The sequence below is a fragment of the Hypanus sabinus genome, chromosome 8 (assembly GCF_030144855.1).
Source record: "Hypanus sabinus isolate sHypSab1 chromosome 8, sHypSab1.hap1, whole genome shotgun sequence".
Taxonomy (NCBI): Eukaryota; Metazoa; Chordata; class Chondrichthyes; order Myliobatiformes; family Dasyatidae; genus Hypanus; species Hypanus sabinus.
Window position 1 is genome coordinate 140,558,736 of NC_082713.1, and position 26,124 is coordinate 140,584,859.

Below are 26,124 nucleotides of genomic sequence, written 5' to 3' on the forward strand. Positions count from 1 at the left end.
ACTGTATTTATTCCTTAAACATCTCTAAACTTGATTAGTAAGTCATTTGCACTTGGTCTTAGCTGCACAAAGCGACTGTCTCCATTTCCCACATTATAACAGTGACTAAGCTTCAAAAGTACTTCATTACCTATAATTGTATTTATTTTAAAGACCAATGAGAGAAATCCTCACATCTTTCAAGAAACATCATCCTTTAGCTTTAAAGAAAAGCTTGAGTTTCTTTCCACCCTGACAGGTGAGAAGCCTTAGACTTCGGCATCTTGCTCTTTGGTGATAAACTGGTAGAGACAAAAGCACCTTTTAGAGGTGACAGAATGCTCAGATCTCAGACAGAAAAGAAAGAGAGTGATTTTGCTGAAAGAAGATTCCCAACCACTTCAAGTAATCGTGCTGTTTTGTTTTTCTCAAGCTGTCTCAAGAATTTCTTTTTGGAATTTGTACCTTTTTTTAAAAAAGTGTCACATAAATTAAAAGAAATGATACAACAAAAGGAATAACGAAAGAACTTATAATGAAACCATCACTGGTAATTTCTCCTTTAGTCCCTGATTCATATGAATGAACAATAAGGGTAATGATTAGTGAATAAAATACATCCAACATGCAATATCAAGCAATATTTTGAGAATTTTAAACCATCTCAGCAGTATACCACAGAAACTTTGAGGTAATTTTTTATCAACTCATTGCCCCCTATGCATTAATTCCTGAGCACTAAGGAAACTGTTAAAAGGCTTCCACCTGTTTTTGTAAGATTGCTGGCAAGCTGCAGGGTGGACAAAGGCAGCTCCCATGTAATTAACACAAGAAGTCCTTCTGCTTCCTTAATACCAGTGTGAGAATGTGAAAGTAACAGCCATTGCAATTGGATGATCGCAGTGCATGGTACTGAGTAACACGAGCAAATAGTCATAAATAATTTTACTCTGTCAGATTTACAGTCCTCTTTCGTTTATTTATGTTCATGGGCTTGCTTCTTTATTGGCACCTAGTGAATCCTTGGGTCAAGTACTTCAATTTTATTAAATATTCATTTTCCTTTATTGCTATCAGTAGATCTTCTGAGAATTCATTATTATCATAGCTGCTGGGTGCACCAAGAGATGCCTGGCAGTTCAAGATGCTTGAGAAGGGTTCTGTGCCTGCCTGCAGACAGAGATGATCCAACCTTGCTCAGTGAGACAGCTTGTGTATGGTTGGATTTCAGCCCCCAAGATAACTGTAATATCGGGCAAAAATATCTGTCAGAGAATTACCTGTAATGCTTCTTGGCTCTTCCGCAATATTATTCCCCTTTGCACTAACAGTACTATTCATAGTATTCCATGGTTTAATTGACAAGAGTGATTACTCGGCAGCAAAACCTGACTGACCATACCTACCAGGAAACCACAACACACATTTGTTACATAGTTTTATGACACAGTGGCTTTAGAGGTTTATAGACTCAGCTAGCTCTATCATGGGTACAAGCCTTTCTTGCATCGAGGTTATCAAGAAGGCAGCATCCATCATGAAGGACCCTCACCAACCTGCACTGTACTGCTGCCACAAAACAACAAATTTCATGATTAATGACCTAATTCTGACTGCCAATTTTAGGATTTGTTTGCAAACATGAGGAAATCTGCAGATGCTAGAAATTGAAGCAACGGCAGGGTCGAAGGGTCTCGGCCTGAAACATCGACAGTGCTTCTTCCTATAGATGCTGCCTGGCCTGCTGCGTTCCACCAGCTATTGTTATTCTTCACTGTGCTGGATTCCCACTCATAAAGGTACAGACATAAACTTAATTCTACTTATTTTGGCTGAAGATTAAGGTCCCAAAAAGTTAACTTTAATTCTTTCTCCATGAATAGATGCTACCTGACCTGATACTGTAAGTATTTCCAAAGTTCTTGGTTTCAATTTAAGATGGAAGTTTACTCCATAACTGTTTGGAAATTGAATTTCACCTGATCATGGTGCACTAAATGCATTCTAGGCTTTTTCCTGATGCCAAATTGTACATATTCTGAAAGAATCTCACAAATTTGGTATGTCCTGACTTTGGGAAACCATGATTTCCTCTCATTAGGGATAATTAAGGTACAAGTCAATTATTTACAGATATCAATGTTTATTTCCACTCTCTCTTTTAGGAGATTGTTCACCTCTATTGAGGGAGTCTTCAGGGTCTCAGTGCTACCTATCTGTAGATGAGGCAAAGCCAGTTGAGGGTTTGGAAAAAGGTATTGCCACATGGGTCTTTAGATAGAAACTCCCTGACACAAGTCCTAGGCCACCATGAGTAGTGACATTGTGCTTGAAGCTATCAATTTTATAATATATTAAAATGTCGTGGAGTGGATTTTGGGGTGGCGCAATTATAAATCCTAAAACTATGTCATTGAGTGGACAGCACTTGTAACTTAACAGGATTCTCTCCTTCAAGCACAATATATTATTAGTTAAAATGCAAGTTAACTTAAAAAACGTAATAAGTTTTTTAACTTATTGACAGCAATTGGATGCAAGGTTATACAGCAAGTTGCAACCTTTGCATCCAATTGCTGTCAATAAGTTAAAAAAATGCCACAATGCATTTTGATGACGTTATCATATAGTATATGAGGCATATGATGGGGATGTGGTATCAGTGTTCAAGAGTATCATGACAATTAGTTCCCAGTCCAGTTTCTTCATTAGTAGGATTTCAAGAGGAAACCAGAACAAACAATTCAAAATTGCAGTACCTCTTTAATTGCAGTAAAGTATCTGAAATAGGCCCTATTTGATTTATTAAAGTATAGTTTAAAAAGATAACAAGTCAGTTCCCCTGCAAAAATATTTTCCTACCTTGACAGTTACGCCCATTAGATGCAAGAGCATAGCCAGCAACTGGACAAGCACACTGGAAGCTTCCAGGAATATTGACACATCGATAGGAGCAAATGTTGCCTCCAGCAGGTAATGCGCATTCATCAATGTCTATAACCAAACGCAAAGAAATACGTGGTGTGAATAAGAACTATCATGAAGAGGTTGCATGTGATGTAACATGAAGAGCTATCCCTCAATCAATATCACAAAGATAATCTGGTCACATTCACATTGTTTTAATGTTACTATTTACAATTTGGCTCCAAAAGACTCCAAACCTGTTTTTTGCTATTCTGTAATTTCTTTACCACCCTCTTTTATTCTTAGTGTCTCTCTTCCTGGCATCTCTCCTTCCTTCCAACATGTCACAAACATTACTTAGTCGTTCTTCTCCACCAGATTCTGCATTTTTGACACTAAAGTTTTCCAATTCTGATGAAAGTCATTCATCTAAACATTAACCCTTCACAGACCTAGCCTGACTTGTATGTTATTTCCAACACGTTGTTAGATTTGAAAGTTTTAACATCTGCAGTATTTTCCCTTTGTTTGCATAAAGTCATGACTTGTAATCACTGGGGCTTTGTACTTTCATTATGAGAGCCACAGTGTTTCAGAGGGTTCCATGAACGCAGTGAATATTGAGAAGATGAACACAGTTCATGCTACTTAAGGAGTCTTCACTAATAGACTTTTGTGAAGTTTTCCTTTGGCTTATGAAAAGACCCAAAAGAAGAGGATGTTTAACTGAGCTAGTGAGCTGGGAATGGTTTGTGGCTGGGGCAGATACTAAACTAAAAGCAAAGTTAAAAGCAAAACTAAAAGTAGCTGAATAAATTTTATCAGTGTCATTATTTCCTTAATCAAGTTCTGCATGAAGTGGGAGCAAATCACTTTATCTCCACACTCAGGTGAGGATGAAAAGCAACTATCTAGAATAGGGAAAACACACCAACCTATTTTGGCTACTGTTCAGCTTCTGGTAAACTAATTAAAAGGCTTGATAACATTTCAGTAGACAAGGTCACCCATGGAGTGAAGATGCAATATATAAAGTTCCATGTGAATATAATCATAATCATAATCATAAGATCATAAGACACAGGAGCAGAGCAGTCGAGCCTGCTCTGCCATTCCATCATGGCCGATTTATTATCTCTCTCAATACCGTTCTCCTGCCTTCTCCTCATTACCTTTGATATCCTGATTCACCAAAAACCTGTCAACCTCCACCTTAAATATACCCAATGACTTGTCAGGCACAGCTGTCAGTGGCAATGAATTCCATGGATTCACCACACTCTGGTTAAAGAAAAATTTCCTTATTTCTGTTCTAAACTCACATCACTCAATTCTGCAGCTGTGTCCTCTGGTCCTAGACTCTCCCACTATAGAAAACATACTTTCCACATCCATACTGTACAGACCTTTCAATATTCGATAGGTTGCAATGAGATCCTCCTCATTCTTCTAAACTCCAACAACTACAGGTCTTAAGACATCAAACACTCCTCATATGTTTAGCCCTTTCTTTACTGGGATCTAATGCCAGCTCATCTTTTCTTAGATAAGGGGCCCAAAACAGCTCATAATTCAGTTCTCCAAGAGCGGTCTGACCAATTCTTATAAAACAGCATTATATCTTTGCTTTTGATTACTAGTCCTCTCAAAATGAATGCTAACATTGCAATTGTTTTCCTTACCATCAACTCAGTCTGCAAGTTAACCTTCAGGGAAACCTGTGTGACAGCTCCCAAGTTCATTTGTACTTAGGATTTTTGAATGTCCTCCCCATTTAGAAAATAGTCAACACCTTTATTCCTTCTGCTAAAGTGCATGACTATGCACTTCCCTGAACTATCTGCCACTTCATTGCCCTTTCCCCCAAACTATCTAAATTCTTCTGCAGACACCTTGCTTCCACACCACTACCTGCCCCGCAACCTATCTTTTGGATCATCCACAAACTTGTCCACAAAACTATCAATCCCTTCATCCAAATTATTGACTTAAAACCCGAAAGGAAGCAATCCCAACATCAACCCCTATGGCACACTACTAGTAACTGGCAGCCAACTATGAAAGGCCCCCTTTATTCCCACTCTTTCCCTCCTGAAAATCAGACAATCCTCTAACCATGCTAGTGTCATTCTGGGGGTACCATGGGCTCTTATCTTGCAAAGCAGCCTCATGTGCAGCACCTTATTGACGATCTTCTGAAAATCCAAATAATCAACATCCACTGACTCTTCTTTGCCTATCCTACCTGTTTTTTCTTCAAAGAATTCCAACAGATTTATCAGGCAAGATTTCCCCTTTAGAAAACCATGCTGACATTGATCTATTTTATCATATGCCTCTGAAACATCATCTTAATAATAGACTCCAACATCTTTCCAACCACTGAATTCAGGCTAAATGGACTATAATGTTCTTTCTTCTGCTTCCCTCTCTTCTTAAAGAATGGAGTAATATTTGCAATTTTCCAGTCCACAGGAACCATTCCAGAATCAAATGAGTTTTGAAAGATCATTACTAATGGCTCCACAATCTCTTCAGCCACCTCTTTCAGAAGCCTGGCGTGTTGTCCATCTGGTTAAGTGACTTATCTACCTTCAGAATTTTCAGCTTCCCAAGCACCTTCTCCTTAGTAATAGCAATGACACTTACTTCTTCCCCCTGACAGTCTTGCATTTCTGGCAATCTGCTAGAGTCTCCCACAGAGAAAACTGATGGAAATACTTATTAAGTTCATCCGCCATTTCTTTGTCCCCCATTATGACCTCTCCAGCAAGATTTTCCAGCAGTCTGATATCAACTCTAAATTCTCTTTTACTCTTTATATAGCTGAAAATCTTTTTGTATCCTCTTTTACATTATTGGCTAGCTTTCCTTCATATTTCATCTTTTCTATCTTTATGGATTTTTTAGTTGCCTCCTGTGGTTTTTAAAGGTTCCCAATCCTCTACCTTCCCACTAATTTTTGCTATATTTTATGTCATCTCTTTTGCTTTTACGCTGCCTTTGATTTTCCTTGTCAGCCACGGTTGCCTCAATCTCCCTTCAGAATACTTCTTTATCTTTGGGATGTGTCTTTCCTGTGCTAAATTTCCAAATTTCCTCCAGAAACACCACCCACTGCTTTTCTACAATTACCTCTGCTAATGTCCCCTTCCAGTCAATTTTGACCAGCTACTCTCTCATGCCTCTAAATCCCTTAACACCACTGTAATACTGATACATCACAGAGTGAATCCTGTCATATTATGATTACTGCCTACTAAGGGTTCCTTTAAGCTTCCTAATCAAATCTGGGTCATTACCTAACCCCCAATCCAGAATTGCTGCTCTCCTAGTGGGCTCAACCACAAGCTGTTCTAAAAAGCCATCTTGTGGGCATTCTACAAATTCCCTCTCTTAGGATCCAGCACCAACCTAATAGATTCCTGGTAGATTTCCAAACTACCTGCTTACTGAGGCTGTCTACAAGAAGGGTCAGAGCCATCTCTATTTCCAGAGGAGACTGAGGTCCTTTAATACCTTCCGGACGATACTGAAGATGTTCTACGAGTCTGTGGTGGCCAGTGCTACCATGTTTGCTGTTGTGTGCTGGGGCAGCAGGCTGAGGGTAGCAGACACCAACAGAATCAACAAACTCATTTGTAAGGCCAGTGATGTTGTGGGGGTGGAACTGGACTCTCTGACGGTGGTGTCTGAAAAGAGGATGCTGTCCAAGTTACATGCCATCTTGGACAATGACTCCCATCCACTCCATAATGTACTGGTTAAGCACAGGAGTACATTCAGCCTGAGACTCATTCCACTGAGATGCAACACTGAGCATCATAGGAAGTCATTCCCGCCTGTGGCTATCAAACTTTACAACTCCTCCCTTGGAGTGTCAGACACCCTGAGCCAATAGGCTGGTCCTGGACTAATTTCCACTTGGCATGATTAACTTATTATTATTTAATTATTTATGGTTTTATATTGCTATATTTCTTCACTATTCTTGGTTGGTGTGGCTGTAACGAAACCCAATTTCCCCCGGGATCAATAAAATATGTCTGTCTGTATTGAAATCCTCCATGATTATTGCAACATTGCCCTTTTTGCGCGCCTTTTCTACCTCCAATTGTATTTTGCCCCCTAAAAAGCCACCCTACTCAGTTTGTCTACCTGCCTCTCCTTTCAATACACTGTGTATCCTTGTATGTTAAGCTCCCAACTATGATCTTCTTTCAGCAACAACTCAGATATGTCCATATCATACCTGCCAATCTCTAACTGCGCAGCGAGATCATCTACTGTGTACCGCATGTAATATTAGACCTTCAGACCCATATTCATCAAACTTTTGATCTTGACCCCCTATTACACTTTAACTCATCCCACTAACTGCAATTCTGTCTTCCCCCTGGAACTTTGAGATATCTGAAATTCCTGAATTCTCTAGAGTTACCCACTCTAAGCGAAGGACAAAATAGAACGATGACTGCTGACATAACTGAAGCTGAACTAAAAACTACAATTAGTAGGCTTAAATTAAGCAAGTCACCAGGATCAGATGGATATATGGCAGAGTGGTATAAAGAATCTTCTGAGACAGGTATATGTAGTTCACCACATCTAGTGAACCTGCCCGCAAGGATATTGGTCCCCCTCGGATTCAGGTATAACCTGTTGGTTTTGTACAGGTCATACCTTGCCCAGAAAAGATCCCAATGATTCAGAAATCTGAAACCCTGTCCCCTATACCAATTGTTCAGCCATGCATTTACCTGCTAATTCATCCTATTTCTACCCTCACTGGCATGTGACACAGGCAGAAATCCAGAGATTATTACCTTGAAGGCCCTGCTTTTCGGTTTTATGCCTAACTCACTGTCTTCTGCCTTCAGGCCCTCCTCCCTTTACCGACCTATGTCATTGATAACAATATGTACCATGACTTCCGTTGCTCACCCTAACCTTTTAGAATGCCATGGACCCAATCTGAGATATCCCTGACCCTGGACCTGGGAGGCAACATACCTTCCAGGCGTCTTTCATGTCCATAACTCTGCTTCTGCCCCTCTGATTATGGAATCCCCTATCAGTACTGCATTCGTCTTCTTTCCCTTTCCCTTATGGGCCAGAGCCAGACTCAGTGCCAAGACCTGGTAGGTCATCCCCTACCCCCTAACAGTAATCCAAAGTAGTCTACTTATTATTGTGGGTAATGGCCACAGGGGCACTCTGCTCTGGTTGCCTATTCCCTTTCCCTCTCCTGATATTCACTCAGATGCCTGCCTCCCGCTGCTCCCTGTAGCTCCTACCTATCACCTCCTCATTTTCCTGAATGAGGCAAAGATCATCCAGTTGCAGCTCCGTTCTTAACATGTTCTCTAAGGAGCTGCAGCACAATACACTTCATACAAATATAGTTATCAGGGAGACTGGAGGTCTGGACCCATGCTCAGCACATTAGCTATGTACCAACAGAAAAAAAAGCTTACTAGAAAATTACTTAGAGCTTACACCTCCCTTTTTTAAAATTGGCTCCTTGCTGACTGCCGAAAAGGGCTTAAGGAACCCGAGCTCCTTTTTAAACATCATACTGTGTCACCAACGAACAATCTCTTGTACTGAAAGCACTCAAGCTTTTATCATCTTAGATGAAAAGTGCAAGAACAAATACAATGATGATGAATTGAATGGCGCTCTTGTTTGGGGCATTGTTCTTAAATTGGTACATAGTCTAGAACAGACTCATTGGATAAAAACCTACTATTTGTACTTACTTTAAAAGGCCTTGGTTGAAATTGGTTAAGAATCAGATCCAGCAGTGGTACACCATAAGCTCCATAGTGGCTGAGCTCAATAGTTAATTATCCTTCCTATCAGAAAGTTTATCATTACCTCTCAGTAAGCGCTGCTGTGATTAAGTAACTCACCAAGTCAGGTGTAAACACAGAGCGGTGTTTGTGTGTGCGTGTGTCTGCACGTCTTTCTGTGCATATGTGTAAGAGGTAGACCAAGTTGTAAGTAAGCTTCATTGTGTGATGTAACCACCAGCCTTACCTTCACAGGTTATTCCGTCTGCATCACTGAGCTGGTAACCACGGCGGCAGTAACACTGGTACGAGCCGAAGACATTAGCACATTCTTGACTGCAAGGATTGATCTCACACTCATTCACGTCTGCAGGTCAAACATATTGGAAAAAGTTAAAGAAAGCCACTAATTTTAGTTTGGTATCTTGAGAGAAATGGAAGCTGAGTTAAATATGAAACAAAATGTTTCAACACCACTGTGGTACAGAAACAAAAGAAATTCATTAAAAACCTGATTTCAAAATTGACAAATATATAACATAAGCAGTGCTTTAAGCTACATGCAATGCATATCTTGTCATCACTTGCACAAAGTTTATTTCCAGGAGCACAACCCATGAACAGACGGAACCAATATGATAGTTCTGAGTACGGATTCTCCTAAATCAGAATCAAATCAGGTTTAATCACACTGGCATATGTCATGAAATGTTATTTTTGTGGCAGTACAATGCAATAAATGATAATAGAGAGGAAAATGAAAACTGTGAATTTCTTGTAAGTGTGTATAACTATTTAAGATATGTGTATATATATGTGTGTGTGTGTGTGTGTGTGTGGCTGTGTGTGTGTGTATGTATATATATTAGTTAAATAAGTAGTGCAAAAAATAGGAAATAAAAAAAGTCATGAGGTGGTGTTCATGGGTTCAATGTCCATTCAGAAATCAGGAGGCAGAGGGGAAGAAGCTGTCCCTGAGTTACTGAATGTGAGCCTTTAGGCTTCTGTACCTCCTTCCTGAAGGTAACAATGAGATGAGAGCATGTCACACACAAAATGCTGGAGGCTAGACAGCACCTATAGAAAACGTACAAACTACATTCCGGGCTGAAACCCTTCGCCAGGACCTTCAGCAGGAGGGGTTTCCACCCAAAATGTTGACTGTACTCTTCTCCATTGATGCTGCCTGGCCTGCTGAGTTCCTCCAGCATTTTGTGTGTGGTGCTCGGATTTCCAGCGTCTATAGATTTTCTCTTGTTTGTGAGAAGAGGGCATGTCCCAGGTGGTGGGGGTCTTAGTGAGGTCTCCTTTAAGTTTCTTAGTTTGTCATTGCATCCAATCCACCAAATCACTCTTTCAGTTCTTCACAATGGGCCTAAGCCCCAAATTTATACATATAACAACGTAAGCCTCATGCATAGTAGAATTTGATTATGGGAATTCATGGACTAAACATACTTTGCTACTTTAACACAACTAATTTGTTGGTTTGTTGCCCTATGTATTGTTTCAATGTCCTTTTTGCGTTAAATTTATCGCAAGTGTAGGAATTCAATAATTTCTACTTGTGCAAAGGGAAATAACATGTTGGTCTGGTTAAAGATCGTTATTTACTGTTCTGGTTGTTCCTGGGGTTGATGAGTGGTACTTCAGACTGCAAGTTATCACTAAGCTGAAAAATAAGATACTTAGATTAACCATGTTTTATTTGATAAGGGACCTGATATTTGATATTGTGGTTATGCTGGTGCATTAGAAAGTAGTATTTGGTATCACACACTGTTCATAAGTGGAAGTTATGTAATCATTGCTTGCAAGCAGCTAGCTATTTAGTAAATAAATGCAAATCAAAACACTGCAGATGGTGGAAATCTGAAATAAAATCAGAATGCCGTATATATTTATCTAGGTCAATTACAATAATTTATTAAACCACCTTCACAGTTTCTCCCATCAGATGAGAGTTTAAAGCCAATGCTGCAGCTGCAATAGTAGGAACCTGGAGTGTTCTGACAATTATGTGCACAGAGACGTCCTGGGTAACGACGGCATTCGTTTTCATCTAAGACCAAAGCAGAAACAAAAACTTATGCAGAAACCGTAAAATACATTTGTGAAATTGCAAATTTTTAAAGTGCTTACAGGCAAAACAGAAGACAGCTATAGTTGAAGCAATAATAGACAAGCAAGCGCAGTGGAGGACCCTAGTGTCAGGTGACATTGAAGCTTCTGTGTGGCGAGTTGCCATCTCACAATCCACTCATGCATTGTAGCAAAGATACAGTGTATAGTGAGAGGACAGGCACTTCCAAGAGGAAACCATTTCCTGAGAAAAGTCTTTTGGAGGAGAGTGCAGAAAAAGTTTTTTTTTAAAACCTCCTTTTGTTAATTTAAAATGGCATTCACCCTGGATAAAATGGGATATCAAAACAAAGCCTTGATTGGAACTGAACTGATAAATGCGAGGTGCATGAGCTTCAAAATGAGTAACAATTTTGGCAAATATTCCCAATCATTTGTTTATGAATACATATTTGACACAGAGATTTCAGTCACATTCTCTGACTGTCCTCTTACCTCCAAAAAAGCTGGCTGAGCAGAAACAGAACATGCTTTTGAATGTATTATACACATTAAGTACAAGACAAGCAGTGATCCCTGCAAACAATTCCTGACTTGTTCTTTCTATCTCACTCCTCTTTTACCCAAATTCTTTACAAGAAATCTCCGGCTCAGCTATCATTCATAAATTCCACATAATTTACTGGAATACAGTTTATGCACCAATGTCATAGCCAAGAGAATGTTGTCCATCATTCTTACAAATTTATACAGCAATCTACTGATACTTCCTCATACTTCACCGGAGTTTGAATTAAAAATAAAATTGTGTGGAAAAAATACTTTTAAAATATAATACTATTTTTACAAAATAAATCTGTGGAAAGTTTTCATTTTGGGGAAAAGACTGTAAACCTTCAGTTTTCTGTGTCTGTAAGCACTGTTAGCTTAAAGTTAAAAGATTGTGAGTTCAATCCCTACTCTAAGGATGAACAAAAAAGTTCCAAGTGGGCTTCTAGCATAGCTTCAAAGAAATGCTGCATGATTAATAGTGCAATCATTCGGGAGTGATTAAACTAAGGTTGTGTCTACTTGCTCAGATCCCATAGCACTATATAAAGATAGCTTTCACAGTCTTCAGGCAAGTATTTTATTTTCCAGTTGTAGAAATCTGTAAAATTAGTCAGCTCCATCTCCGCAGTATCCAAAACATCTTCAAGGAGCAGTGCCTCAAGAAGACGCGTCCATCATTAAGGACAAAATGTTACCCTTTCGGATGTCATTGTTCACACTTCTGCCCCAACTTGCCCTTCAGTTAGGTAACCTGACCGAAAAGCAGTGAAACCTATCCAAAGACTCTGTCTTAATTTATGATTTCATCTCTAGTTCTGAACAGAAGTCCAAGCACTAGGCAGATAGTACTTAATTTTTGTGCCATTGAATTATAGCTCTCTCTGGCCATGCAGTAACCCACTTACCAATGCATGTTCTGGAAATGCTGTTGAAATTGTACCCTTTGTTGCAATTGCAGTAAAAACTACCAGGTGAATTTATGCACAAATGTCCTTCACCACAAGGGTTCTGAGGGCCTGCACATTCATCAATGTCTGCAAAGTAAGCAGAAAGAAAAATATGGCAAAATCATTGTTATTTTAAAACATGGTATGGCTTGATCTGATCAGAAATGGCACATAAACAGACACTTTTCACTGTATCTTGGTACATGTGAAAATAATAAACCAATTCTAATACTGTACTTTTTGACAAGTTTCACAAATAACAATATTTGTCACACCAAGGCTTTTACTTACTGGGACAATGCATGAAAAATTCAATCACTAGGCCCACTAATTTCCAACCATTGAATCTCTTTATGGATAATAAATCAAAAGATGAATATGGGACACCACCCCTCACATTGGGAGCAATAAAACTGAATATTTGCCCTCACATGACCATTATGATACCCAAAAAAACTTAATGAAATTCTTATTAGTAAATTCTTATTACTTCAAATTATTATTAGTCTTACAGGGGTAGGTTCTCCCACACAGAGAGTGGTGGGTGCGTGGAATGCACTGGTGGCAACAGTGATGGAGGCAGATACAATCGGGTCTTTTAAGAGACTCTTAGATAGGTACATGGAGCTTAGAAAAATCAAAGGCTATGCGGTTGTGTAATTCTAAGCAGTTTCTAGCCTAGGTTACATGGTTGCACAACATTGTGGGCCGAAGGGCCTGTGATGTGCTGTAGAAGTCTATGTTCTATGTTCTATTCCAAACACTCAATCGGTTTTGTTTTAAAAGACATGCAATTTTCCAGCTACAATAGGAGAGAATAGACAAATTGCATAAAAGCAGTGAATGCAGTCCATGTTTGTAGGTCTGGCAAGCAGCAGCAAAAAGTGACCTATATAGGGGTTTCCACATGGATTCAAGTTTGCCAACTTTTGGAGAGGCATGCACGTACAATACCTCCTATGACCTCTGAAATTACACCAGCGTCATTCCACTTAGACTTTTCTTCATTAATTGCAAGGTTCTTGCTCTCTGACCACCGGTCAACATGGCACTACCAAAAGTGTGCAATAGCTCTCCGGTAGATAAAAGGATAAGAAATCCAATAAAGCTATCACTAAAAATACCTCTACTGAGGTCACTTGCATGAAATTATCATCACGAACAGTGAAGGGGTGAGCGATGGCGAGGCAAGCTTAGGGAATGAGCAGAGATGGCGTGTTACAGAATCGCTGCAGATGGAGTTCTGATGCCCATACGGCTGGCCTGGGTGTGAGGTTGGATCATTCTGAGCGCCCAACTGATTTGAAGAGCTTGAAAGTGGCTTTGGGCTGGGCAGCAAAATCTGTGCCCGGAGTGAGTCACTGGGCAACGTGGTCTAGGCCCAAGTCCTTCGCAGTAGCTGGGTCTTAGTGCAAGGTACAGTCTGCTGTTTAGACAATTTAAGTGCCAGACTAAATTGGAGGAGAGTGTCAATTTTGCTTGTTCTCAACGATGTTCACTCCTCTCTCCAGGGTGCTGGAGTCTTTCACTGTTCCATTGTTTGGTCACTTTAAATGCTAGTCCAGATAGACTCAAAAGACAGGACGCCGGGATCCGTGATGAGTTGATTTTGCTCATTCTCCGCAACAGTCACTCTTCTCTCCATGGTGCTGAGGCTATGAAGACTGCCCTGGCTGCTGTGCTCTATGCCCGCTAATATGATGAACTGATAAGCAAGGCTTTGGGCCTACTCAGGAGTGATCAGGGTTTGGATCTGAGGATTCGATTTTGATTCGGAATGTTGTTTCACTTCAATTGTTTGCAAGATTTTCGTTTTTTCTCTCTTGCACATGGAGTGTTGGTCTTTTATTTACTTTTGTTTCTTGCTTTGTGGCTACCGGCAAGCAAGAAGATCTTAAGGATGTGTAATTCATACATTCTTTGATAATAAATGTACTTGAATCTTGAATTATCAATTTGGGTTATGCTTCCCCCTGGAACTTTGAGATATCTGAAATTCCTGAATTCTCTAGAGTTACCCACTCTAAGCGAAGAACAAAATAGAACGATGACTGCTGACATAACTGAAGCTGAACTAAAAACTGCAATTAGTAGGCTTAAATTAAGCAAGTCACCAGGATCAGATGGATATATGGCAGAGTGGTATAAAGAATTTAAAAATGAATTAATTCCTGTTTTACTCCTCACACTGAACTGGGCTCTAAAAAAGGCGCAAATGCCACCAAGCTGGAATGAGGCGATAATCTCAGCTACACTGAAAGAAGGCGAGGATAATAATGAATCTTGAATTGTGATGATGATGATGATGAAGAAAACAAAAATGACAATGCAATATTTTCACAAGGCATATGTGCACATCAAGACATATAGATATTTATTGGCAAGAGAGAACATTTAATCTTTAGTCATATTGTGTTCAACCTCCTGATGTAGACTGCGGTTCCAGTCAGTTAAATTGCTGGTACATCACATAATTCTGTCCAAAGGGTCAGAGACTGCATGAACTTAGATCTATAGAGACTTTTACTGCAGTCAACAACAAGTATTGAAACTGGGTCATGTCATCTGCTGACTGACAAAGCATTCAGATTCACTAGTCACATGCATTTCAGTCACACTGTTTCTTCTAGTGTGACTGGAGGCCTAATCTTCCTCCAGGAGGAGTGTTCTGTGATTGGCGAAGGACAGCACAGGGCTTCTCTGAGTTTGTGACAAGTAATGCTTCTTCATCTTGGTGTTAAGCCTTACCAACCATGAAAGCTTTCAGCAACGATGAGTCAGCTTACAGAGAGGAGGCGCAGTGGCTAATGGACTGGTGCAGAGCCAACAACCTGTCTCTGATTGTGAACAAAGCAAGAGAGATGGTTGTTGACTTCCGGAGGGCACGGAGCACCATGCCCCGCTGAACATCGACGGCTCCTCAGTAGAGATCGTTAAGAGCACCAAATTTCTTAGGGTTCACCTGGCGGAGAATCTCACCTAGTCCCTCAACTCCAGCTCCATAGCAAAGAAAGCCCAGCAGTGTCTCTACTTTCTGCAAAGGCTGAAGAAAGTCCATCTCCCACTGCCCCCCCCCCCCCGAACCATCCTCATCACATTCTACAGGGGTTGTATTGAGAGTACCCTGAGCAGTTGCATCACTGCCTTGTTCAGAAATTGCACCTTCTCGGATTGCAAGACCTGCAGCGGATAGTGAGGTCAGCTGAGAAGATCATCAGGGTCTCTCTTCCCGCCATTACAGACCTTTACACTACACGCTGCATCCACAAAGCAAACAGCATTATGAAGGACCCCACGCACCCCTCATACAAACTCTTCTCCCTCCTGCCATCTGGGAAAAGGCACCGAAGCATTTGGGCTCTCACAACAAGACTATGTAACAGTTTCTTCTCCCAAGCCATCAGATTCCTCAATACCAGAGCCTGGACTGACACCAACTTACTGCCCTCTACTGTGCCTATTGTCTTGTTTATTATTTATTGTAATGTCTGCACTGTTTTGTGCACTTTATGCAGTCCTGGGTAGGTCTGTAGTCTAGTGTAGTTTTTTTCTGTGTTGTTTTTACATAGTTCAGTGTAGTTTTTGTACTGTTTCATATAGCACCATGGTCCTGAAAAATGTCTTGTTTTTACTGTGTACTGTACCAGCAGTTATGGTTGAAATGAGAATAAAAAGTGACTTGACTTGACTTGACTTGAAAAGTTCACACACATATCCAAAATGAAATAAGAGTAGGTATTAGGCCCCTCAAACCTGCTACATTATTTAATTTGATTGCAGCCCAACTCTGTGTGGGAAATCTTGCACACTTTGCATTTAAAATACTTGAAACTGCTTTCACTGATCTATGAGCAAGTATGTTTGCAAATATCTACTTTTAAAGAATTAAAATGTGAAAAACACTCAGATACATTAAAAAATAATTAAATATGTTTGAAGTAACTTAAACATGTAGAGAGCTATTCACAGAACATTTAAGAAGTGTCTAAAGCATTTAGTACTTGAATCATGAAGGCATGGAAGGCAAGGGACCTACTGTGGGTAAATAGGATTAGTGTAGATAGCCACATCGGGCAGCATACGTAGTGGGCCAAAATACCTGAATTGCGCTCTACAACTTTATGACCAAGTAAAAAGGTCTATTTGCTGCCCTTCTGACAGTCATATCTTTCTATTCATTGCAATAGAGCTGCAGAACTTCCATGATAGTACGCTGTAACAACTTTAATAGGCTGATTGCCCAACCTAGAGCTGGGAAATTTTAGTTAAGTCTGTGCAACATTAACCAGACCTGGAAGTTAATTTTATTTTTGTGATACAGAATGGAATAGACCCTTCCAGCCCTTCAAGCCCACAACCCTGATTAACCCTAACCTAATCACGGGACAATTTACAATGAGCAAATAACCTAATTAGAATGAGAGGCTGTACACCATCCTGCACTCGTGAGTCCTGAGCAGATCTGCTGTCTTTCAACCGGAAGATTCTCCACAATATAAAAGGTTCCATGGCATTTTACACAGGGTAATACACATAAATTTAAACTGTTTAATCATACAGAGAAAGATTAAGTGAAGGTTTGATGGAATTTATTGTAACAAAGATGGCTTATCAGGAGGGCTACAGCTGATGAACCAGTCAAGGGTTAGACAAAGTTAAGTCTAGAATTTTAGGAAATGGGTGCAAAGTTATCAAAGTTTTTTCTTTTAACATTTGTGGAATGAAGTTACAGTGTAGTTGTAACAGGCTGAAGTCAGATGACCAGGTACCCACTGCTTGTGCAAACGATCTTGACAATATGAGTTTTACACTTTCCTTCTATTAGCTTCAGCAGGTTTCCTCTTCCCTCTTTCTTACTGTAGCTTGTATTTTCCAAACCTAACTTTTGTTTACGAACTTACCTACCTAAAAAATTTCACCTCATAAATGTTTCCTTATGAGGGTGAAACTGACGATTCTCTAAGCTCCCCTCACTGTGGATTCTTTTGTCAGTAGGAATCTGCCTCAAACATAAAAGTAACTGAAAAAAAACATTTGCTCTATCAGCTTTAACAGGTAACAGTGAAGTTAAATAATGTGCATCTCACCTACACAATTTGAACCATCCATGGAGAGATGATAGCCTCGGCCACAGTTTACAGCATTGTGCTGACAGCTATATGAACCGATGTTATTGATGCAGATATAACCAGGTTTGCAGGGAAAGGGAAAATTATTACATTCATTGACATCTGGAAAGGAAAATGGTACTATTTAATAATAGCAGAGCCAGCATGATTGCACATTTACTGTGACTCATTACAATAAGAGGAAGAGGGCGGAATACACTTTTGACAATGTACTACCCATTAGATTATCTTTGACAGCTTGCTGATACTTCCAGCCCATTCTTTAAACAAAGTTTATGTTAAAAATATACCCTTCAAGCTAAAGTGATGCAACTTCTGAGCAAAAAAATTCTGCCAAATAAATAACTTATATATATATATATAGATTTAGTCCACATTTTAAAAAACAATTATGCAAACATGAATATCACTCAAGTCCTTTACATCGGTGCTCTCTGAAATTAGAAAGACACATTGATCTGAATTTCCCTGAGAGGGGCGCACTACCATTATTTACCATCTACATTTCTCATTTTTTCAAACATGCCTTCAACAGACCCAGAATAGCCCCAGAGCTGAGATACAAGGTCATCATCAGTGGGAGACCCTCCAGGTCATTGCTGAGATATACGAGTTAGCCAGAACAAGAGCCACTCATGATCTTCCTCAACTCCACCTTTGGTATCTGGCAGTGTTTTCTAATTTTTGAGCCTCAGTGTTACCTGGAAACATCTAAAAACCATAAAACATGAAATAAGATAACTATTACAAAGGCTGTATTAGCTAAAACACATGATTAGAATTATTGCACAATATACTAATGGAATGAAATTTACCTATTCATTCTTAGATGTCGTTGAGATGAATGGGCTCACGAAAGGACAGTGTAGATGCAGCTTCCCAGGTGAGGAATCTGAGCAAGCTGCTGCTTGACTTACAGATCTCCACATTGAACTCAATGATAGAATGCAGTCAGCAAAATATCAATGGAGTTTATCAGCCAGTAAGTGAGAAATGCAGGTTTAAGTGTGTGATTCCCTAAACCTATTGAAACATACACTGACAAATGCCAGCAGGTGCAGAACTGGTGAAAAACCAAAAAAAATCCAAGCCAATTATCTTCAAAAAGCTCTGACAGCAGCAAGTGCCAGAGGCTTTGAGGCAGTGGCCAAAATTCTCTAACACCAGAATTCACATTTTCTGCCTGTAATTAGTATTGGGCATCACTCTCAATCAAAGCTAATTGTTTCGACAGCTTGAAAATTTGTCTACATTTCATTGACTTCTTCCATGTTACACAGTGACCAACGGCTTTTTTGATGTTGATCATTCCAAACAATATTAGATGGAGTACTTTGGATAATTATTATTTTTCCTTTGGTATGTTGGTATTGTATATAAAACAAAAGGTTTCTATTCCAAATGAATCATGTCTGTGCAATATCTAATATTTCCTTGTGTGTTTCTTGTGAAATGTGTGTAAATTATCTTATAAGATTATACCAGTATGCAGATAGTTCTATCATAGATGCCCATTATCAATATTTGATTCTCAAGTGAAACTGGCTTCTTTGATTCATTTTGATTTTTACACCTGATACACTGTGGCCTGAGTGAATTGCATCTTGGCGTTTATATTTTGAAAATTGTTGCTGACTGGAAATGGTATGGAGTTTGCCCAAGCTCTCTTCAGTCAGGCTGCCCAGCATAGATTTTCATCCCAAGAATTGTTTCCCGACCCTAACGCCATAATGATAATTAAATCTGGTGATTTTCTGGCTTCAGCTGGTGTGTCTTAAAAAATAATATCTCTGCTCATTACATAAACACTTCTGGTCTACCAGCAGTCTTGTTGCAGCTACCAGAGATGAGGCTTTAGTTTATAAGTCCAAGGTTTGCTGGGAACTAAGTTAATGAGAGTGTTGACAATAGTGTGTAAATCACCAGCAATTTGTGGTCAGGAAGTTTTACAACATGATTGAAATTACCACAAATCACTGGATGCTATTAGACTCTCTGTCAACCTACTCACCACTTCCAAGAATTTGCCGCACAGAAACATTTGTGCTGTTAATTCATTGCTAGTTCTTAACAATGCCAAAACCCCTTCATGTTGAAATTTATGTAAGACTGTAAGGCACAAGGCAGAGGAGCAGAACCAGGCCACTCAGCCCATCAAGCCTGCTCCACCATTGTTGATTTATTTTCCTTCTCACCCACATTCCCCGCCCACCCCAAGTAGCCTTTGATGCCCTTACTAATCAAGAACCTATGCTTTAACAATACGCAATGACTTGGCCTCCACAATGAATTCCACAGACTCACTACCTTTTGGCTAAAGAAATTTCTCCTCATCTCTGTTCTAAAGGGATATATTTCTATTCTGTGGCTGTTTATGGGGCTCAGCCTAATGGAACCTGGAAATGAATTTTGGAACATGCTTTGATTCAATATTGTAAATAATAGGATTAGTTCACCTTCCTATTCATTCTTTTCCTCCTTATTAAAATAGTTCTATTCTTTCTTTATCCTTGCCATAACCAATTTGATGGTTTACCCCTGTTTCTTTTATCTTTCTCTACCTTTCAAGCTCTTGGTTAAGGAAACTGACGGTTGCTTTTGTCATTCACCTAAGTTCTAGATTTTTTTTATATGCTAACACATTTCCAGCACAAAAACAGGATGTGATGGGAAAAACCAGTGATAGGCTACCTTTTGCCAACTAATTCTAAGTCACAGTTTCATTTAAATTTGTAAAAGAAAACCTGTATCCATTGATGGTTCCACAAGAAAAAGCACACCAGGTTTTGAAATCAATATGGTATAATATGCTCTGTCTGAAATCAAAGCTGCTAAGCACTGATATTTATTGCTGAGGAGCAGGGAAGCAACCATTTTTGTTTCTTGTGATCAAATGAAAACGTAGTGCCTTCTCACCAGTGGTGCACCACCCGAACTGATTAATGCAGGTTTATTAATCTTAGCTGCAGGATAGTGAGAAGATTCATTAATCCCAGCATAGCTTGTTGCAGGGAAAAAACTCTGCAAAAAGCTAACCCCATCCATTCCCACAACTCTTCCGGCAATTCTGACATCTGCAATGCTTGTTGATTATTGTCAGGAAGGTATCCAACTGATTTTTAACAAATTTCTCTTTTACTGATATATGTGTCATCTGTTTGCCTACTGGCAGTGAATTAATGACTTAGTTCATCACTGGTTCAGATGCCGTCTGATGGATTAGCAGCGAGTCCTTTTCAGCATCCTGTACACTTCCCTTCTGTTGTTGACTCAGCAGTGGTACTGAATTGTTTGCTAACCCGTCTGTACAGAGGGACCTTAAGCTTTCTGTTGCATTTTGTTTATGTCTTTTACTTAATAAGCAGTTGCCCTCTGCCAAAATCATTCATTCCCATCACAGAGAGCAGGCAACATGAAAGCTTTAGCCAACAGCTGACGTAAAGCAGTGTATAATGTGTAGCATGGATACATTAATCATCTGTGTTGTATGAATGTCAATGTGTGCAGCTGGTTAATCAGTGCTGCCTTGCTGCTTGGCCCAGAGAAAGTCAGAACACTGTCCTATAGCGTCACCTTCTGTTTCCAAAGGGCCTCACAGCCATTGGATTTGTTGGCAGCACACATTGCAATAGAAAAAAAAGAAATACGTTTTCTTATGTGGATAATAGCCTAAATAGTCGTAATATGTCACTTCCTGCCTCTAGCGTCCTTTTATCTAAGCTGGTCCCTTGGAGTGTAAAGGGAAAGTGGGGAAGAGGAGAGGTGGTGGAATGTTGCGATGGGTTCTGCTCACACTGTTCTTAAATCAAGTGGACTGAATGTTTTGGTCATGATCCTGAAGGATAAAATGTGAAATAAGATATGTTCACTGGGTTCCTCAGTGTCTGTTACCTTAGGCTGGGATCAATCTGATGTTCTTCTCTCTGAGGGAACTTTAAGCCAAGTGAATGGAGTTTTATCTGCAAAAAGCGACAGTGCACCAAATCTGAATCAAACCCAAAATTTAAGGCTTTAAACGGAGCACCTAAAGCTGTGCTTGCGGTGACCCTTGAGAGCTTTGGATTTGCTGCCAACTTGCTTAATTGCTCAAAGAACAATAGCATTGCCTTGGGGATTTTAACTCTAGGTGTAGTTTTCCCAAATTTCATGGAACTTCCCAGTGGAACTAAGGTGACATGACAGCTGCAGTGAATGGGGTTTGATAGCCCCTCCAATGCTTTCCTGGATGATTAGATGGAAAGCTTAAAAGAGTCGTGATGATACTTGCTTTAGGTAAAAAAGCAAAAATTTTTTGCGTATTGCTATTAACTTATCCCAAAATACATTGCATTTTCAACATCTTGGACTGTTCCATTTATCATGCCCCCATCACAATGAGTGTTGCTCAAGGAGGATAACAAAGAATGCTGAGGACAACAGTAGATAACAATAAGTACTAGATAACAGCAGAAAGCTGCACTGCAACTGGCTACAACTGAACCGGTTGGTAGTGGCAGAACTTCCTGAACATCTGAACTTCATTTTCCAAGGAGCCTTGGCACGTCACTAAGGGTAATGAATAATGAAGGGTAATGACTGTCCTTAAACTATACAGCTCTGGACCCTACCAGATACATGTGCAGGATCTCACAGGTAGCTGCACTTAAGTGTATCAGACAGGTGACAAAGCCAGGCAATTGCATCATATCCTCCACCATTGCACTAAACCGAATGAGCATGAAATTGCTCTGGGCTCGCATGGGTGGAGGGTTTAACAAATTTTCTGCTTCTCCTCATTCCTGGATTACACAGTATGCTAATTATTTGTAAAGATTTCCCCATTCATTAATACCCATGTGTCTGAAACCATAACAACAACTTTGTGCAAGAGGGCATAAAATTCTGGGTAATTGTTACAATTAGAGGAAAGTGCTCAGTTGGGGGAAATCACCGTCTAAAAATACGCAATTAATGTGTAGATATAAAGTCCATAACATGAAGGATGAATGAATAATCCCCTTCTAAAATGTTAACATTTAGTTTTATATCTCCACACACCCTAGATTTGTCTGCAGCAGGCTCCTTCAGTTTATTCAGATTTTCATGCAGGTTTAGGAATTTGTTCTTTACTGATGTGCATATTCCAAATTAATGTCTTTTGCGGTGCCTTTGGCATTCCTAAAGCATTTTAATGGCTTGACCTATTTACAAAGCACTTTTCAATATGCGTCCACATAGTTCTCAAGATTGTGATGTGGTGCTCCCCACTGTACCGTGCAGCACCAAAGATTGGAGACACAATAAAGCAGCCTCTTTAGAAGTGGAGACATAACAGGAGGAGGAAGGGGAAATTGGTGATGATGCAGCCACTGTCAGAGGATGCTCATAACCCCTCATTACTGTGTAATTCAATTGCACCCAATGGTTCACTCATTATACCTAACACCCCGTCTCCACTCACGCAAATGAGTTTGGCTAGGTACATCAACATCCGCTGCCTTAATGTTTTATGTCAGTACAGGCAGTCCCCAGGTTATGTACAAGTTCCGTTCCTGAGTCCGTCTTTAAGTTGGACTTGTACGTAAGTCAGAACAAGTACATCCAGTATTATTTAGCGTCAGTTAGTCAAACGTTTATCTTAGTATATAGTATATATTTTACCTTTCTATGCATATAAAACACTTAAGAAACATATTGATGCACCATCAATAACTCTCTGAGACATGAGGTGAGATATCGGCTTTTATTGACTGGAAGAAAGAACAAGCAGCAATTGACCACCATGCTCCATCCAGGAGACTGAGGGCAGGTCTCAGGCCCCAATCGCCTTTATACCGGGGTGTGTGGGAGGAGCCACAGGAGCAGTCAGCGGGGGGTGGGGGGGGGGTGTCCAGACAGGTATATGTAGTTCACCACATTCACCCCCCCCCCTTTCTTTTAAAAGAGAGTCCCCATGGGGCGAAGTTTCTTACAAGTATATTTACAGGTTAAGTCGATCAGCTGGTCGAATCTGTCGCTGCGATCTATGTAACACCGACTGTGATTGCACAGGTGCCGGTGGAGATGGTGGTTGTGCTGGTTCCGGCCTAACTGGAGGTGTCAGCCCACTAGGCGTCAGTGATCCCTCATGCGTTTGCGAGGCGCCTGGTATATGCGCGTGCGAGACGCCCGGTATAGGAGTGTCGTGAGGAGTGTGTGTAGGGCTCGGTGTGCGCAGTGTCACCTTGGGTACAGGGTTCATAGTTACCGTGGAGTGTTCGGGGTAGTGGTCTGCTGCTCCTGCGGGCGCTAGGTCGCGGACGGAGACCGTGTCCTCCCGCCCATCAGGTAAGACCACGTAAGCATACTGGGGGTTCGCATGTAGAAGGTGAACTCTCTCGACCAGTGGGGAGTATTTATTGCTCCTCACATGTTTCCGGAGCAGCACTGGCCCTGGGGACGTCAGCCAAGCTGGTAGGGTGGTCCCAGTGGCAGACTTCCTGGGAAAAGAGAATAGGTGCTCGTGAGGGGTAGCATTGGTGGATGTGCATAACAGGGAGCGGATAGAGTGGAGTGCCTCGGGGAGGACCTCCTGCCATCGAGAGACTGGCAACCCTTTTGACTTAAGGGCTAAAAGTGTGGCCTTCCACACTGCGGCATTCTCCCTCTCCACCTGACCATTTCCCCGGGGATTATAGCTCGTGGTCCGACTAGTAGCAAAGCCCCTAGCCAGCAGGTACTGGCGCAGCTCGTCACTCATAAAGGAGGACCCTCTATCACTGTGGATATAGCAGGGATATCCGAACAGAACGAAGAGCTGGTGCAGGGCTTTTATGACGGATGTGGTAGTGGTGTTGGGGCAGGGAATGGCAAAGGGGAACCGCGAGTACTCGTCGATAATATTGAGAAAGTAGACATTGCGGTCGGTGAAGGGAAGGGGGCCCTTAAAGTCAACACTCAGTCGCTCAAAGGGGCGGGTGGCCTTGATAAGTTGCGCCTTTTCAGGACTGTAGAAGTGTGGTTTGCACTCAGCGCAGACATGGCAGTCCCTGGTCATCATCCTTATGTCCTCAAGGGAGTACGGCAGGTCCTGGGCTCTTACGAAATGGTAAAATCGGGAGACCCCCGGGTTGCAAAGAGGTGCATGGAGGGCATATAGCTGGTCAAGCTGTGCGCTGGCACACGCTCCCCGGGATAGGGCATCAGGGGGCTCATTGAGCCTTCCAGGCCGGTACAGGATATCATAGTTGTAGGTGGAGAGTTCTATTCTCCACCACAAAATTTTATCATTTTTGATTTTGCCCCGCTGAACATGAACGCAACTGAGCGCTGGTCGGTCAGCAAGGTGAACCTTTTGCCGGCGAGATAGTGCCTCCAGTGCCTAATAGCTTCCACGATGGCCTGGGCTTCTTTCTCCACTGCAGAGTGCTGAATTTCAGGGCCTTCAAGGGTACGAGAAAAGAATGCTACTGGCCTGCCTGCCTGATTGAGGGTAGCAGCCAGCACGAAATCGAAGGCGTCACTCTCTACTTGGAAGGGAATGGTCTCGTCCACCGCATGCATTGTTGCTTTGGCAATGTCCCCTTTAATGCAGCTGAAGGCCGCGCAGGCCTTGGCAGAGAGGGGAAAAGTGGTAGACTTGACCAGGGGGCAGGCCTTGTCTGCGTAATGGGGGACCCATTGGGCGTAATAGGAAAAGAAGCCCAGGCACCGTCTATGAGGGTGGTGGGAAGAGGGAGTTCTAACAGGGGGCACATACGGTCCGGATCAGGGCCAATGACCCCGTTTTCCAAGGATAGCGAGTCGGGTGGTTCCGAACACACACTTGTCCCTATTATAAGTAAGGTTCAGGGCTTTGGCCACTTGGAAAAATCGTTGAAGGTTGGCGTTGTGATCCGGCCGGTCGTGACCACAGATGGTGATGTTATCCAGATAGGGAAATGTGGCCTTCAGTTGGCACTGGTCCACCATCCGGTCCATTTCCCTCTGGAAGACAGAGACACCATTTGTGACACTGAATGGGACGCGCAGGAAGTGATAGAGCCTGCCGCCTGCCTCGAAGGCTGTGTAGGGGCGGTCCTCTGTGCGGATAGGGAGCTGGTGATAAGCGGATTTCAGATCTATTGTTGAGTACACCTTGTACTGAGCTATCTGATTGACCATATCTGCGATGCGGGGTAGGGGGTATGCGTCAAGCTGCGTGAACCTATTGATGGTTTGACTATAGTCCACAACCATCCTATTTTTCTGCCTGGTCTGAACAACAACTACCTGGGCCCTCCAAGGACTTGTGCTTGGCTCAATGATCCCCTCCCTGAGCAGCTGCTGCACCTCTGACTAAATGAAGGCCCTGTCCCCCCGCGCTGTACCTCCTGCTTTTAGTTGCCACAGGTTTACAGTCAGGGGTCAGGTTGGCGAACAGCGGTGGGGGAGGGATCTTGAGGGTGGAGAGGCTGCAAGTGGTGTCAGTAGCGCAGCTGTCGGCATGGTGCTGGGTGGGATGTGTGTGTGTGGTCAGTAGCGGGGTATATGGCGAAGTCCCTCAAAACTGAGGATTCCTGACAGTGAGTGGTGGGAGGGGCCCGTCATATGCCATAGTCACATTTTCGAGGTGGCTCTGGAAGTCCAGCCCCAATAGCACAGGCGCGCACAGTTGAGGCATGACCAGTAGCGCAAAGTCCCGATATTCTGTGCCCTGCGCCACCAATGTCGCTACACAACCCACCCGGATGTCTGTGGAATGCCAAGGTGACCCTCTGGCTTACCAGCCATGTC

At 41.5% G+C, this 26,124-nt stretch overlaps 1 protein-coding gene across 2 annotated transcripts in view; it reads right to left on the reverse strand.

The window, feature by feature from the left end:
• The window catches only part of fbln1 (fibulin 1), a 111,953-nt gene that overhangs the window by 47,859 nt on the left and 37,970 nt on the right, over positions 1 to 26,124 (reverse strand). For both annotated transcript variants that reach the window (XM_059978016.1, XM_059978017.1), the window contains 5 exons: positions 17,350 to 17,493; positions 12,221 to 12,349; positions 10,618 to 10,743; positions 8,929 to 9,048; positions 2,842 to 2,973 (listed from right to left, as the gene is read on the reverse strand). In XM_059978016.1, coding sequence (XP_059833999.1) covers positions 2,842 to 2,973; positions 8,929 to 9,048; positions 10,618 to 10,743; positions 12,221 to 12,349; positions 17,350 to 17,493 — 651 coding nt within the window. The remainder of the gene's footprint in view (positions 1 to 2,841; positions 2,974 to 8,928; positions 9,049 to 10,617; positions 10,744 to 12,220; positions 12,350 to 17,349; positions 17,494 to 26,124) is intronic.